Raw genomic sequence first — 16,078 nt, 5'->3', positions numbered from 1 at the left:
ACAGACGTCTCCTGTAATCACACAGCCAGCCCTCGGTGTGTGTGTGTGTGTCGTATACCCATCTTGCAAAGGGTCTACCTGGGCCATCAGCCAGTGGAAGGCTCCCAGCACAGCCAGGTGCAGCCCACCTTGGGAGTTCAGGTTGCATGAGCAGAGACTGCTGTCCTCAGAGGACTGGAAGGCCCCTGCTTTCAGGGACTTCCCTGGTTCCCCAATAGCCCCCAGTGTCCCCTGCTGACACCTGACCATCAGTTCTGGGTCTCCAGAGCCTCCAGCGCAAAGGCGGCCTTGGGGGTTCCCAAGTGTGTCATGGGTCTCCCAAAGCCAAGACTGGGTGAGGCCTCCCACCACCGCCTGGGAAGTTAGTCTGTACCCACCACCCCTGAGCTGCCAGGCCCCAAGCCTGGGAGTGGGCCAGGCCGTTGGGTCAAGGGAATCTGCCAGGAGGTCCTGTGCTTGTGTACCAGGTGGACAGGAGGGCCCGAGGTTGGAGGGGTCTGGGGTGTCCTGGGGGTGCCTGTGACCCTGGGTATGAGGGGGCTGGTCCTCCCTGCGGCAGGGTGAGTGCGTACACCTTGCACATCAGTTTGGGGGTCTAATGAGCACATATGCTCATGCCTAGAGACAGCGGCTGCAAAAGTAATGCAGCGCGCTGAGATGAAGCTCCCCAGTGGGCCCCGCAGAGCTAGACGGTTAATTATGGGGTGGTTTGACCCAGCACAGTGGCTGCGATCCAGGCATGTCTCTGAGGCTCCTGTGTGTGTTTCATTTTAGAAGCCCCCTGGGAGGTTAATTGTGCGCGGCTGCCTTCCCCAGCTCTCCTCCCAGCACCTGCTTGGGTGCACCTGGAACTCCAGGAGCGGGTCTGGCCAAGAGCTTGGTGAAGAAGGCGAATGGCAGCGGACATAGGCCGCTTAAAGTTCTGATGAAAATATTTTTAAATTAAAAAAAGTGTAAACCCATCTCAGATGAGGGAAGGCAGACTTTCCTCACCTCGTCCACCTCTTGGGGGCCTGTTTCTTTTTTCCTGCCTCCCTTTTGCTTTCAAAAGGCATGAAGGGGTCCAGGGCATCTCACAGGCCCACCTCCCTACTTGGGGCATGGGCAGCCGCACCTGGAGTAGAGGTATGCCATGAGCCCCAGAGGTGTGCCGGCCTGTAGGACGCGGGCCTTCCTCTGCCTGCCGCCTCGTGGGTGCTTGCTGACGTTGTAGAAGATGAGGGATGAGGACTCGTCTAGGGGGCTGAAATCCAGCGTGTCACAGTGGGCCGCCGAGATGTTCACGATCACGGGCAGGGCGCAGGGCTCCAGGCCCCACCGCTCGGCATACATGACCTGTGTGTTGTGGGGGGAAGTGAGCTGCCTTCATCTGGTTGGCCTGAGCCACCAGGTGCTGGCAGGACCGGGTGCTGGGTCACCTGCTACTGACCCGGGGTGGGGGGCAGGGATTTGGGCAGACTTGCCTGCAGATACTTCTTGACCAGTCCCAGGAACTGCACTTTGCACTTCATTTCTTCCAGCTGCCCTCTCAGTTTGGACAACATGGTCTTCACCTCGGAGCCTGGAGGAGAGCAGAGTTGCCACAAAGCAGGCCCCAGGCCCTTGCCCCCATCCCCAGCCCCCGGGAGCGCCTCTGCCCAGCCGCTGCTACCTTTACTGCGCTTCTCCTTCTGCAGGAGCTTCTGGTAGAACTTCAGGGTCTTCCGGTAGTTCCTCTTCTCTATCAGCAGCTGCTGCTCCAGCTCCTGGCCAGGAAAGAGCCCGTGATGCCCCAGCGCACCGCACTTTCCCGGCGTGCTCGCAGAAGTCGGCCTCCCCTCAGGGCCTGCACAGAGCCAGAGCGTGGGACACATCCCACGTGGGGACACCAGGGTTCCTAGGGACCTCACAGGGACACTGTCATCCAGCCGCAGAAAGGGTATCTGTGTGCGCCCCGGGAGACGTGAATTCTGACGAGGGGACCAGCCAACGTGAAGGGAAACCTCGCTGGAGTGCGGGGAGGAGGCTAGCGGGGGAGCGCTCAGCCGCGCCAGCTCGGGACGACACAGACCCAGCAGGGACCCTGCAGGTGGACCTGCGGCTCTACCCGGTTCGACCAGGGGGTTTCCTCCTGCCCCGGCAACAGCCCAGCCAATGAGAGAAGCTCACGGCCAGCCAATGGGAGGTGGTCAGGGCCCAACCAATGAGAAGCTACGACTCTCGCAGCCCCTAGTTTACTCCAATGGACTTTTAGTTTACAACAGGCGCCCCCACGTCCTCCTATAAAAGCGCCTCCTCGCCGCCCCGCCCGGCAGTGGGTTGGCGCTAGTTGGCTTGTGGGGGCGGAGCCGTGCGCTTCGCCGAACGAGCCGTTTTCTGGCTGAGTGACCGTTTTGTTGGGAAAGGTCAGCAGACCTGGGGCGCAAAGATAATACCCAGCACACGGGTATTTGCCAGGCAGATCCCGTTGGGCCACGTGAAACCGTGCGGGCGGAGGCCGGTCGGGCAGCTGTGGCCTGTCGCGCCTTCCTGGCCGTCCGCTGGGGCCCCCGCACGAGGAGGGGGCTGGGGCGCAGGGGCTGCGGCTCAGGCCCCGCCCCGCCCCGCCGAGGGGCTGCCCTTCGGCGAGGTGTCCAGGACTGCTTCTGGCTGGTTGGGGGGCGGGGGCTGGTCCCCCCCCGACCGGCCGACGGCCCCCGCTGCCCCGCGAGGCCCCTGCAAGACCCCCACGGGGCTGCCGCCTCCCCGCACCTGGGCCCCCGCGGGTGAGGACCCCACCTGAGGCCCGGCCGTCCGGTGCGCATGGTCGAGCCCGAGGGACGCCGGTGCGGAGTCCCTGCCCCAGATTCTGGCTGACTACCCCCCCCCCCCTCCCACCCCCCGTTCCCTCCAGGCCCCTCGGCCGTGCTGCACGGGGACAGCGGCCAGGACGCGTGGTCACTGCTGCCCGCGGGCAGTTCAGAGAGCTGGTGCCAGCGGGGCGTCCTCGTGTCACAGTGTGCCGGGGCGCCCAGAAGCAGGGGTCCCAGCCCCTCCTGGAGAATGTGCATCTCGCAGGAAGGTCCACACGGGTCCACACGAGCTTGGCGGGAGCAGTTTCTGCCCTCCCGAGAGGACGCTCTGGATTCTTCTCTCACCCAGAGGGACCAGGGAAGCCCTGCTGGCCGGGCAGGCTCAGGGCAGCGACTGTTAGAAATGACCAGAATCCAGACACGGTTCCTCCCTTCAAGGAAGGAGGGAACAGATGTAGCCTGGCTCACTGTCCCACCCTGCGGGGCCAGGGCTGAGGATGGGTGTGAATCTGGAGCGGAGAGGGTGCTGGAAGCCTGGCACGTCCCTGGGAGGGGGAGTTGAGCCTCCACGGGTCTCCAGCTGGGGGTGTGAGGTTGCCTTTACTTGCAGGAGTAGGACAGGAGTGTAGGGTGGACACAGTGAGGGGGACTTGGCCAGGGCCAGGAACCAGAGGAAGGGGCAGAGGCCCAGGGATCTCTCAGACTCCCACCAGAATACCTTCCTGTTAACCAGGTTCACAGTGGCCCCAGGACCCTGAAACGGCCACACTGACAGGAACCTTCATCTGAAAGCCAAATACACTGTGGTCTTCATTTGGGCACATCTAATCAGCTCAAACCCAAACAAGCTTCCCCCATTCTCCTCTGATGACAACAAGGGACTTGGCTTTGTCAGGAGCATTTATTTCTGTACAATGTTGTGAAATTAAAAATGCAGGTGGTGTCTTAATCGAGATATTTGAATCCCCTCTATCTAGCGGTTTTACTGAGGAGGTGGTTCACGGGGCTGTCTTCTTCCCTGTGCTATTCTGACAGCCAGGCAGCCGACGGCCACACCAGGCGGTGGACGTGCCAGGCCCCGGGCAGCTGTGGGGCAGGGGCTGGGTCTGCTGCTGGGGGACGTGGTGCAGACTGAATACAGATTCACCTCCTCCTCCACGTCTCAGTGGTTAACTCAGGTCCCCAGAGGCCTCCGGGTCCTTCTCCAGCGGGGCCACAAGCAAGCTGCAGGGGGAGGGCGTCACACCCTAGGGCAGCAGGCGTCTATCTCCATGCAAACAGAACGCTGATTTGGACCACAGCGAGATCCCCACAGGAGGCAGTTGCTTGGGGAGGAAGCCGGCCGAGCACTGCTCCCGCGGCCCCAGAGCTGCTCAGGCATCTTTTGGCCGGGACTCTGCGTGAGGAGCCTGTGGGTCTGACGTCACACAGCCTGGCTCCAAACCTGCCTCCCCCCTTGTCGGCCCAAGGACCCAGTCGCTGGTTGCCAGCGTGGGGGCTGGAACGAGCGCCCGTGGTGTGTGGGGCAGAATTGTGTGTGCAGGGCCTGCGTGCACCTCGGACGTGGGAGCCATGGGCACCTGTGGTGGCTCTAGTATTAAAAGAACACGAGGGGCACCTGGGTGGCTCAGTGGGTTGAGCCTCTGCCTTCGGCTCAGGTCATGATCCCAGGGTCCTGGGATCGAGCCCCGCATTGGGCTCTCTGCTCGGCGGGGAGCCTGCTTCCTCCTCTCTCTGCCTGCCTCTCTGACTACCTGTGATCTCTCTCTGTCAAATGAATAAATAAAATCTTTAAAAAAATAATAAAAAGAACATGAAAGTGTCAACTCCTGTCTCATGGGCCACACCTTGAGTGCTCAGCACACACGGCTGCTGGCTACCCGGTGGGTGGCACAGATCTGGAACGTGTCATCCCCGAGGACAGTCCTGTGGGACGCCACAAACCCTGGCAGCAGCACCCGCATGTCGCCCCCACAGCTGTGCTCCAGACGGACTCCTCTCCGTCCCCTGGAGGTCTGGTTCGCACGAGAACCAGGGGCTCTGCCGTCCCATCCTTGTGTGCTTCTCTGTGATCCTGGCTTTCTTTCTTTTTTTTTAATTTTTAATTTTTTAAAAAAGATTTTATCCATTTATTTCACACACACACACAGAGAGCACAAGTAGGCAGAGAGACAGGCAGAGAGAGAGGGGGAAGCAGGCTCCCCACCAAGCAGAGAGCCCGATGCGGGGCTCGATCCCAGGACCCTGGGATCATGACCTGAGCCGAAGGCAGAGGCTTAACCCACTGAGCCATCCAGGCGCCCCCCCCCTTTCTTTTTTTAAAATAAAGATTTCATTTATTAATTTGAGAGAGAGGGCACACAGAGAGAGAGGGGGGAAGCAGACTCCCCACTGAACAGAGACTTGGACTCGGGGCTCCATCCCAGGACGTTGAGGTCATGACCAAAGGCAGCTGCTTAACTGACGGAGCCACCAGGTGTCTCTGCCCCTGGCTTTCTGAAGACACCATGACCCTGGCTGACCTCCCTCAGAGTCTGAAGAGGGGAAGGGCGGCCCTGAGCTCTCTGTTCCTGGGTTCTTCCTCTGTGCGGCTCAGGACCGCCACAGCGAGGGCCCTTCTACAGCGACTCTGCATAAGGCTCTGTCCCGCACCACCGCCCCCTCGCACACGGTCCGGATGCTGATCCAGACCCCTCCCGCCAGAGAGGGCCGATGGGAGGCACCTGCTTCCTTCTGGAACAGGGCTCACAGACTCCAGGACCATTCTGACTGATTTTAAAGCTAAATCTATGTGAACTAAACTCCACACAAGAGGGGATGATGGAGAAGACACACTCGAGTGGGGCATCACCACGGCCATTCCTCGAAGGAGTCCAGCAAACCCGACCCCAGGGGACACGGACAGGCAAGGTCTAAGGAAAACGTTCAGGGTCATCTGCGTTGAGGTGTTTCCCCATGGCCTCACCCAACAAGGGACTTTCCCTGTAGAATTATGAGGAGTCAGAGTCAGTGTGCTCTGAACAGCCACACAACAGCCCTCAACCGTCCCAGGCCCGAGGGCTGCCCGCCCCGGGGACAAAGAGAACCGCGGATGGAGGAAGCTGGAGAGCCGGAACTTGTGGGCAGAGAGAGAAAAGAGGGATGAATCGAAATCAGCACCATTCACCTAAGTCCTGAGAGCAAAGGAGGGGCGCCTATGGCGTGGGCACAGGGAGACGAGGGCACCCAGCTGGCCCTCACGGCAGGGGCACATGGGCGCACGCTCGGGGACATACACTGTGCCCTCCAGCGGCTCTGCCCTCCCCCACCTGGGCCTGCTTCGCACTCCCTCGGTTTGGGGAGTGAAGGTGAGGGTGGGTCCGAGGGCTGTTCACTCCTTTCGAGTTAGCCCGAGGCTCATGATTTGAAGCAGAAGCAGTGGGTTCTCAAAGAGAAACGTGAAACTGGCCAACCAGGGCGCGGGGAACTCACCTGTCTGCATTCTGGTTCCAGGAGAGACGTCTTCCCCAGGTGGGCAGGAACAAAAAGGAAAACGAGGTCACTCCGGGTCACTCCCTAGTGCCCCTCAAACCGCCTCCCGGCTGCCCTGCAGGTGCCGCCCACAGAGTGGCTGTGGGACCGAGCCAGTTTCCGAGGCGGGAGGCCCAGGGCGCCTCGTCCCAACCACAAGGCCACGGTCCGGACTGGAGCGGGTGCTGGCCGCCAGCACACTCCTGGCCTGAGCTGTCTCTGAGCCCACCTTCAAGAGCAGTCTGAGTGGGGTGCAGGGCGACTGGCGTCACTAGTAGGTACGGCTCCCTGCAAAGGGCCACCGCCCTGAGGAGAGCGCGGGATGGAGCGCAGGGCCCCGTCAGCCTACCCTGGGCTCGCACGCACGAGAGCCACTCTCTGTGGCACTGAACACGAGGGGCTGGAGACAGGGCTGTCTGTCCATTGCCGCCCACCCCAAAGATGTGGCTGTAGTTAGCAGGCGTGACCTGTGAGGTCAGAGGATGACCTATGACATTGGAGGACACACCTGGACCCTTAGCACCCCCCCCAACAACTGTTGGGATTAAGCTGCTGGGGAAGGCGGTGTAGACACAGTGAGCTGCCCTGGGAAGGGCCCCGTCCTCTGTGACAGGGGCGTGAGCAGCCCCCTGGCCTCCCTGTCCCCAGGTCAGCAGGGCTCTGGGTCCAGCTGAGGTCAGGGTGGCGAGCTGGTGGCGGGCCGTGTGCAGGGACTGAGGGCAAAGGAAACTGCGCGGGGACCCTGCCTCACTCTTCCCCGTTCACTCACATTCAACCAGAATGACATCTGCCTGCGTCGGGTCAGGCTCCCACGGCCACTGATCACCTCTCCCCCTTTTTTTGTTCTTAACTACTTTTAAAAAAAGAGTTATTTGGGGCGCCTGGGTGGCTCAGTGGGTTAAAGCCTCTGCCTTCGGCTCAGGTCATGGTCTCAGGGTCCTGGGATCGAGCCCCGTACTGGGCTCTCTGCTCAGTGGGGAGCCTGCTTCCTCCTCTCTCTGCCTGCCTCTCCGCCTGCTTGTGGTCTCCGTCTGCCAAATAAATAAAATCTTGAAAAAAAAAGAGTTATTTATTTATTTGAGAGAGAGAACACGCACGCATGGTGGGGAGCAGCGCAGGGAGAGAGAGTCCCAAGCAGACTCGCTGCTGAGCGCGGAGCCCGTCGCAGGGCTCGACCTCACGACCCTGAGACGCGACCCCCGCTGGGACCCAGAGTCGGCCGCTGCACCAACGGTGCCACCTACGTGTCCCGCTCTCAACTGCTTCTCAAGTTTTTATTTGGAAAAATTCTTTTGTGACAAAATATATACAACATGAAGTTTCCGACGGTAACATTTCCCGTCGCGCCGCTGAGTGGCATGAAGTAATTCACCCTGTGGGACCCCCGGCCCGCCCTCCGCGTCCGGCTTACACGGCCGAGGCTCTGTCCCCACGAGAGCCCCATCCCTGGCCCCGTGCGGTCTCTGTGCACGTGGCCACCCCGGGGACCTCACGAGGTCAGTGGCACACGGTGCTGGTCCCTCCGTGTCTGGCTGTCACTCAGCAGGCCTCGGGGCTCCTCCTCGCGTGGCGGGTGCCAGCCCGTCCCGCGGCGTGCGCGCTCCCCAGCTCCGTCTCCGGCCGTCTGCGGCTGGGCGTGGGCTGCTCCCACCTCGGGGCGGCCGTGGGCACGGCGCAGGCAGCTCCCAGAGGCTCTCCCCGGCGGACACGCAGAGCCGGACTTGCCGGCTTACGTGGTGCAGCCACGCTTACTTTTTGCGGGAAACTCCAGAGTGGCCACGCCAGATCCCATTCCCACCAGCCGTGCGCAGGGCTCCCGTTTCTCCGCGACTCGCCAACACGGTCTTTTCTTTCTTTTTCAGATTTTGGTGGGAGCCGTCCTACTGGGTGTGAGGTGGCGTCTCGTTGCGGTTTGATTTTCCACAGTGACCAGTGAAGGGGACTATTTCGGCTACTTGCGTCGGTCCTCTGGGGAGACGTCTACGTGGGTCCATCAGCCCCGGCTCAGCGGAGGCCCCGCGTGGCTGCGGCCTTGTTCCCTAGACCTTCTGGGCATTTCGCCTTTCTCAGAGGCGTGTGCGGGTGTCTCCCGCTGTTCTGTGGCGCGCCCGTCCCCTCTGCGGGCGGCATCCTTGGACGCACCGCGTTTCGATCGAGCGCAGTTTCTCTATTTTCACTTCTGTTGCCTGTGCTTTCGGTATCGTATCCGAGAAATCGTTTCCACGTCCAGTGCCGTGAAGCTCCCCCCGTTTTCTGCTGTAATATAATTTGTAATTTATAATTTACAATTTAGCCCCAACGTTCAGGCCTCTGACGGCTCCGTTAACTTCTGGAAGTGGCGCGCACACAGGCCCGACGTTACCCTCCCGCCGGTCACACCGTTTCCCCAGCGCCGCGTGTCGCGAAGGCTGTCCTCTGCCCGCTGGCTGGTCCGGCGGTTGGTCAAAACCCATCTCACGCGGGCTTGCTTCTGGCCTCTCCAGTCTGTCCTGCTGGTCCGTCCGTCCGTCCTCGTGCCGGACCGCACTGCGTGGACGACGGCAGCTCTGCAGCAAGTTTGGAACCAGAAGAGTGAGTCGTCACTTCTCTGCTCCTTTTCCAGGATTGTTTGGCTCTTTGAGGTCCCTAGAGAGTCTGTGAACTGCAGGCGGGATTTTCTGTTTCCTGAAACGCCGTCATTGAGCCGTTGCTCCCTTCAGCTCAGCGATCCGTGTCAGTGTGGACGTGCGGTGAGGCGCACTCCGAGTTAGAAGCCGGTTGTGCGCTGCTTCTCTGGCTGCTCTGACTTGGCTGCTGGGGGCCCCTCGCTGTTCCCCCGACCTCCAGCGGGCCCCGGTCATGGGATCCTCGTCCCAGGTCTTGCCCCAGTCCGGGGTCCGTGATCTCTCCCAGAGCCCTCCCGGGTCCCTTGACCGCAGGCCGGGCCTGGAGCCAGAGGCTGTCAGCACCTGCAGGCCTCGGCCCCCACAGCCAGGAAACGCAGGGAGCGTGTTCAGTGACTCTCCCCTCGGAAGCCACGGGCCGGCACTCGCTGTCCACGGGCCTGGGCCCTGTCACGGTGACAGCTGGTCCCCCAAGGGGTGGTTGGTGTGGCTTTCTGCCTCTGTTCGTTTCCCGCTCGTGGGTACGGCCGTCGCAGGTGGAAAGCCTGTGCTGCTGGGACAGGAACCTCCGGCAGCCCCGGGCAAGCGTCACTGTGTGCAAATCCGTGTCACAGGCAAGGAAGTGGGGGTGAGGTCCGCAGGCCCCTGAGGGCAGGCGACAAGACGGCCAGGGGCTGGGAGCCCCGGACTGCCGCAGCGGCACGGAGCTGCCGTGTGGTCGGACTCTGCGCTCCCTGCCCCCTGACGCCCTACATGGGGGCCACCCTCCGTGCCAGGGCCCCCAGGGAGGCCCCCACCAGGCCCTGAAGCCCGGCACCCGCGATGGCTTCTGCAGGGGACCACAGCACCAAGCCCGGAGAACAGGGTGAGGCCATAGGGCATGGCCCACCGTCACGTGTGCAGGCCGGGGACGGGGCCCTGCTCTCTGTCCCGCGTGCAACTGAGCAGAAGCGCGACGTTCAGGCAGTAGCAGGAGGAGAACAAGGGGGAGCCCCGGGGAGGGTCCAGACGGGGGCAGGTCAGGGCCGGGCAGACATGGTGCTCCTGCGGCTCCGCTTGGAGGCTTGGAGGCCGGAGGAAGTTCGTCGCACAGGCCAAGCAGAGGCGCCGGGAGCAGAACACGTGAGCTGAGGGGGTCCTTCCCGCCTGCTGTCCTGGAAGGTCAGGCCTTGTGCGACGAGGCCCCGTGGGAGCTCCTGGTCACAGGGAAGGCTGCAGCCCAGGTCCCAGGTCCACGGGCTCTAGGTCACTTGGGAGTGGGGCCTGCAGCCCTGGTCAGAGCCCCTGGGTATGGGGGGCAGGTGCCCAGTGGCAGGCGCAGCGACCAGAGGTCCAGAGCTCTGTGGGCGACCCTCACCTAGGGCCTTGGCCTGGCCAGCCTCAAATCTGTGGGCTCCTCTCACCCTGCTGACCAGGGAGACACGCCCTGCTGGATGGTGCAGGAGGGACGCCCCCCGAGAAGCCCAGGCCAGACGCGCCCCGGGTCCAGCCTGGACGGACAGCCCCGGGCAAGGCCCAAAAGGTGTCTTGTCTCAGTGCTGCTGCCTGAAGAACAGGAGGCCGCCCGGGACGAGGGCTCGGCCTGCCTGCCCCCTCCAGAGACATGGCCCGCGGCCAGCTGTGGCGGCCAGCACAAGGTGACCTCCTGCAAGCGTCACGGCCGCCCATGTGCCCAGCTGAGAGAAAGGCCACGTCCTACCCCTGATGTGGAGGACACACACTGGTGAGCACAGCAGTGCCCTGGGAAGACGCACAGGGAGAGCGCCCAGACGAGTGCCAGGGTCACGGGGGTGGGGGGGATTCTGTGCCCGCCCCCGCCTGAGTGACTGGGAGCTCCCGCTGCTGCGACGCGGCACTCCCTGCCCAGGGTGCCTCTGCGGCCACAGCACCCCCTTCCCCAGCACCGGTAGCGGGCAGCCGCCCGGGACTCACCAGGCTCTGGGCGTCCGCGCCGGGGGCCGCGCCTGCCTTCTGACTGGCCAGCTCCCGCGCGTAGCTGTGGACGTCGGCGCCGAAGCAGTCCGCCTCGTAGAAGGCACTGCACCAGCCGGGGCTGCAGCGCTGGAGCTCCGCCGGGCCCGGGGGCGCGGCCAGGCCCCCCTCCTTGGGCCGGGCCAGTTGGGCCACGGCCTCGGGGCTCGGGCCCCCACCCTGCTGCCCGTGCTCTCCGGCCTCCAGCTGCTGTTCCCGCTCGCCTCTGACGGACTTCTGAGGCCGGAATCCCACCTCAAAGTTACCCCGCGACAGCTCGTCTGCATCCACATCGGACAGCGACGGGGACGGGCAGGGAGCTCGGCCGACACGCGCCGTGGCCAGTTTCTCCTTCCCTGCGCAGGAGAGGAGGGCTCCACTCGACACTGTGGCTCGTGTGGCAGAGTCCGTCCCTCATTGTTTACAGAGAGGCCGCTCGTGCTGAGTCGGGGACAGGAGGCCCCTCGAGACGGCCGGGTGCCCCTCTGTTGCTCTAGGGGCCAGCAGGGTCCTGCGGATTCAGGGCGGTGGTCCCGCTTCCCAGGAGGGTCCCTCGGGTCCCCTCCCAAACACAGGTCATCCCATGGGGCCGGAGTCTGCAGAGGACACCCCAGGGCTGGTGGACTGCTTGTGCGGAGATGGGCACGACCCAGGCTGCACCAAGGGGCAGAGGGGCCGAGGGGCTCCCTGGGCACAGTTCCTCTGCTCTCAAACTTCCTGGGTGTGCGTGCGGCAGAAGGGGTGGGACAAGGGGGCCTGTCCTCACCGTCCCCCCAGGGCTGTCATATATGTGATCACAGTCATGCCACCCGATTCCTAAAGTCTCGTCCCGGTCGGACTGATTTCGTGACATTGTAAAGACCTTTGTTACCTTGGAACCCTGCGCTAACATTCCAGGACATAAACCTCAGGGTCTTCCAATGGGCCACGTTTCTAGGAAAGATGTGAAGCTCTCCCTGTCGCAAGCTGTCGGCCAGTGACTCCAGGGAGAAGTGCCCTCCCAGCCCCGTCCACTGGGCTCCACTTGCTGCCGACCTGCTGGCCTGGGAGAACCCGCTTCCTAGCACAGAGCCTCCAGGGGAGGACGGGCTCTGCTCTGGGGCCTCTGAAGGGGCACTGGGGGCCTCAGGGCCAGAGGGGAGCCTCTCCTGAAAGAAGGGAGTTCTTGCCCCCGAGCCCATGTCTCTTACCCGCTCCGTGCAGCAATGGCCTCTTGCTGGACATGGAGCAGCCCCTCGGAGTGCCGGCTGCGCTGCCCTCGGGCTCTGCCCCAGCCTCCTCTGAAGCACTGTCGTCAGAAGGAAGGACGATGCAGGCACCCCGTGGCCCCCCGCCCCCTCCCCACAGCACAGTGGCTTCCCTGCTCTGCCTTCCAGCAGGAAGCTTTAGGAGGATGAGGAGAACCCTGCTGAGGCTGAGGTGGGGACCTGCCCGTGACCCTGTGCCAGCACCCCGGATGCACACCGTTTGACAGGGGCGTCCCCCGTCCCATGCAAGCTTCCTGAGGACGACGTGACCCCAGGCCACAGGATGGCACAAGGCCCCTCTTTCCGCAGTGGTTAAGGGGGCCTAATAACGGGCACAGGGCTTTCTGAACATTCGTTTCGGGAGGTCCCTGGACGGCCCTTCTCCCCGCCCCAAGAGCAAAGTGCGGGGGGCACTCATCTCGGTGCTCTGTTGACCTGTTTGCCCGGGCAGGGAGTGCGGCAAGGTGCCCCCCCCAGCAACCACGGCAAATGCTGAGGGAGCCCTGTCCTACTTGCCTGGTGGGGCCTCTGGAGGCAGACGGGGCTGTGGGGGTGCCTGGAGCTTAGGGATGAGGTGTCACGGCACTGGGGTCCAGCCATGGTCCCAGCCCTCGGGGCCACCTCCACCCACATGGCTGTCCATAGTCCATGGCAGAGGAGCATAGGGCACAGTCTGTGAAGGGGCTGGTCCTCCGGCAGCCATCACCCCCTTTCTACCATTAGGAGGGGAGCTGTCATGCAGTGCCCGCCTGGATGAGGGGGTGGGGGCAGATGCTGTTCCCCGTGGGGCCTCCTGCCCTCTGGGCTCCCGGTCACTTGACCTCCTCAAGCTGGTACCTGAGCAGGGATGCGCTTCCCGCCCCGTGAGCCCACAGTCCTCTCCTCCTGCACGAAGGAGCCCGGTGCCCAGAGGGAAAGCTGGGGGCTAGGGTGGGCTTCAGGACAAGCGAGAGGGACCCGCGTGGCCAGCCAGCCAGGGGAGCTGGACTTCAGGGGACAGGAGGACGTGGGGAACACAGCGGTGGGCCAGAGGAGGCAGAACCAGGGCCGTCCCGCCTGGCAGGGGACCCCAGGGTGGGGGAAGCCTGGGGCCTGAGAAGGGGGACTCACTTCTCGGAGGGGGACGTCCTCCCGTTCACCACTTTGAAAAGACTCTGCAGCAACTTCTCCCCCCAGTAGAGGTCACAGAACTTCTCCAATATGGCCCCACAGAAAGTGGCGTAGGTGAGGTCTTTCAAGGCGTAAATGTATTCACCTGGTTTGCAAAACGGCAGCGGCCAGTCACGACGGGGGAGCGTCCCCTCCGGGTTCCCTGTCGCCACACAGCTGCAGGTGGGGGAGACGCCCGAGCGGGGGGACCGGGCTCTGAGACCCTCTTCCTGCCTGAGGCTCTGCTGCTAGACCCACCCCTGGGCGCGGCTCGGCCCCCCGAACTCTTCATGCAGACGGACGAGTGGGGGCCCCAGTTCCCCTACACACTGGCCCACCCCCAGGGCACTGTGTCCCCCCACGGCCTCTCCCTGGTCCTGGGGCTTGTCTGGGGAACCCTGTGGGCCCTCTGCCATGATACCCATGATCAGCGCTTCCAGTCCGTTGTCCAAGTAGCCGTCGAAGGCAAACTCCTCCTGGATGAGACGTGTGGCCTCCTGCAGTGACGGGCAGGCTGTCCTCTTCGGGAGGGGCGAGGCGTCCACACTGGACACACCGAGCTTGTGGTCTGCTGGTAGGGGCCGCTCGGGGTGACTGTCTGTGGACTGGTCATCCTGCTCTGGGACAGAGGTGCCTTTGGGGCTGTCTGGACTCGCCTGGGCCAGGGAGGGGTCCCATGGAGCTGATGACGGACCCTCAGGTTCCTGGCCTGGGCCCTTAGTGGCCTTGTTCCTGAGTGGCTTGGCTGGGTGACTCGGGTCACGGCGGGTCACACTGGGCCCTTCCTCCGTGGCGAGCGCTTGTGCCTTCAGGAGTGGGACATCAGCAGAAGGCTCGGGCATCACTGGTGACGCCCCCTCTGGGCCAGGGGCTGGGACGCAGGGGATCCCCTGGGCCTTGTCTCTTGGCGTGGACTCTCTGAGAGGCTCTGGGGCCGCTCCCTGTGGTCCAGCACCAGGTGACGGCTGGTCAGGCGTCTTCCAGTTGGCAGCTCCAGGGGCCTCGGGAGCCTGCTGGCCATCGCCCTCCCTGTCCCTGAGAGCACAGAGAGGAGAAAGCACTCGGGGAGGGCTCGGGGACCCCACCAGCCCCAGGGTCGGGGTGCTCACCTGGCGGCCGCTGCATCTGGGGCCGGCACGATGGGCCTGAAGCGTGTGGCTGCGGCGGGGAAGGCGACTGGCAGTAATGTGGCCCCTTCAGTGCTGGGGGGCTGCGTGGGCATAGGCCCCTGCACGGCCACCAGCCTGGGGTCGTGGCTAACCCCAACAAAGCCTGGGGACAAACCCTGCATGAGGGCGGGCAGTGTGGATGCCCCAAAGCTGTGGTGGCTCTTCCCCACCCCACGGGGACCTCCAGGGTCAAGGGTGAAGGAGCCGGGGGAGGGGCCGGGTGGTGGAGGGTGGGAGCGACTCGAAGGCCACAGACAGGACAAGGGGGCCTTCCTCCTGCTGCAGGCTGGGGTCGTCACCACCCAGACAGGACAGGAAGCGGTCGGCAGGGTGTGTGCGTGGACATGGGAAGAGAGTGGAGGGATGCCCGGCCACATGGCCTGCTCTGGGGGCTGGCGACACGGGAGTACGACTAGGCCGTGGAGACAGAGGAGTGAGTAAACAGTGTGACTGCTGTGATGTTCTGGGCACCTTGCTCTGGGGCCCAGTGGTGCCTGCCTGTGGGTGTCCTCTCAGGGCTGGGGATCAGCTGCAGGGGCGGCCATGGCATCAGGGGAGGAGAGGTTGGGCCCTAGTGACCCACCTGAGCTGGGCCCAGAGATGGGTGTTGGGCTGGGGCTCAGTTCGACCACGGAGAGAGCGTTCTGGAGGCCGATGGTCTCTTCCTCCTGGTCAACCTGAGGCAGAAGGCCACGGATGGTCCCAGTCAAGGAGACACCAGGGGCCCGCATGTGCAGACTAGACGCTGGGTGCTCTCTCTGACCCTTTAGTGGGGCCCACAGCCCACACTGACTGCCACCGCTGGGCTCTGGGGTTACGGTTTCCCAGTTCAACAAGGTTTCGGTAGGTTTCTAGGGCCCGGGAGAACTTCGGCACGGACAGGGACCCCTGGGCTTCTCAGGATAGCCTGTCTGCTCTCCAAGGGCCCCGCCTGGTCCGCGCTCAGGAGGCTGCAGGCACACTGACCAAGCGTGCCGGCCACCTGAGGGTCATCCTGCAGGACACCCCCCGCCCCCCACGGCCACAGAGAGGGCAGGGCGTGGGGCTGCCCCAGGAGCTGCTCTGAGAGCGGAGGAGCTACCACCTCAGCTCACTCCACACGGAGAGGAAACTGCAAAATGCAAGGCCCCTCGTCTCCCCGGGGCGCAGACTGAGGGGTCTTCACCTGCTCTGGAAGTCCCTGTCCGACCTTGCGGGTGGAAGCCCTCAGGTGGGCTAAAATCCTCCTGCTGTCCATGCCTCGCTGACGGAGGTAGGTGCCGCATATCTGTAAGAGGGATGAGCCCGTGAACGGGCGCTCTGAGATGCCGCAGGCCGGGCGGCAGCGCCACGTCCCTCCAAGCGCGGAGGGGCCTTCAGAGAGCGCGCGGCGGCCTGCGGGCTCCCTGTACAGGGGGACCCCACGGGGGCCCCCTTGGGGAGGGCTGAGCAGGCCCAGCCTCGGGCAGCTGGGGTGAAATCCAGCAGCCCCGTGGGGAAGGAATAAAGACCCAACAGAAATGGCCACAGCCCTTCCTGGGACCGCTGCCCCACAGACAGCTATCGCAGGGAGGGGTGAGGGGCGAGGGGCAGGCTGCGGGGGAGGGGGCTACCCGAGTGCTGGACACGAGGGGCACGAGGGCACATGACCTTTTCCAACCGGCCCCTCTAAGAGCGCT

The 16,078-nt window shown here is 63.7% G+C and overlaps 1 protein-coding gene across 1 annotated transcript in view; it reads right to left on the bottom strand.

Annotated features, from left to right (window-relative positions):
• Positions 1 to 16,078, bottom strand: part of LOC111145289 (kinase non-catalytic C-lobe domain containing 1) — a 59,705-nt gene that overhangs the window by 11,284 nt on the left and 32,343 nt on the right. Inside the window, exons 11-21 of the mRNA XM_022500122.1 lie at positions 15,586 to 15,687; positions 15,004 to 15,097; positions 14,361 to 14,523; positions 13,673 to 14,286; positions 13,213 to 13,357; positions 12,046 to 12,143; positions 10,817 to 11,211; positions 6,243 to 6,272; positions 1,652 to 1,745; positions 1,464 to 1,561; positions 1,115 to 1,335 (exon numbers count right to left, since the gene is read on the bottom strand). Of these exons, the coding sequence (XP_022355830.1) occupies positions 1,115 to 1,335; positions 1,464 to 1,561; positions 1,652 to 1,745; positions 6,243 to 6,272; positions 10,817 to 11,211; positions 12,046 to 12,143; positions 13,213 to 13,357; positions 13,673 to 14,286; positions 14,361 to 14,523; positions 15,004 to 15,097; positions 15,586 to 15,687 (2,054 nt within the window). The remainder of the gene's footprint in view (positions 1 to 1,114; positions 1,336 to 1,463; positions 1,562 to 1,651; positions 1,746 to 6,242; positions 6,273 to 10,816; positions 11,212 to 12,045; positions 12,144 to 13,212; positions 13,358 to 13,672; positions 14,287 to 14,360; positions 14,524 to 15,003; positions 15,098 to 15,585; positions 15,688 to 16,078) is intronic.

This window comes from Enhydra lutris, unplaced genomic scaffold (genome assembly GCF_002288905.1).
Source record: "Enhydra lutris kenyoni isolate GAN:26980312 unplaced genomic scaffold, ASM228890v2 scaffoldscaffold12, whole genome shotgun sequence".
In the NCBI taxonomy this organism is placed as follows: Eukaryota; Metazoa; Chordata; class Mammalia; order Carnivora; family Mustelidae; genus Enhydra; species Enhydra lutris.
The sequence above is the reverse complement of the archived record's forward strand: the minus strand, read 5'-3'. Positions and strand labels throughout refer to the sequence as shown.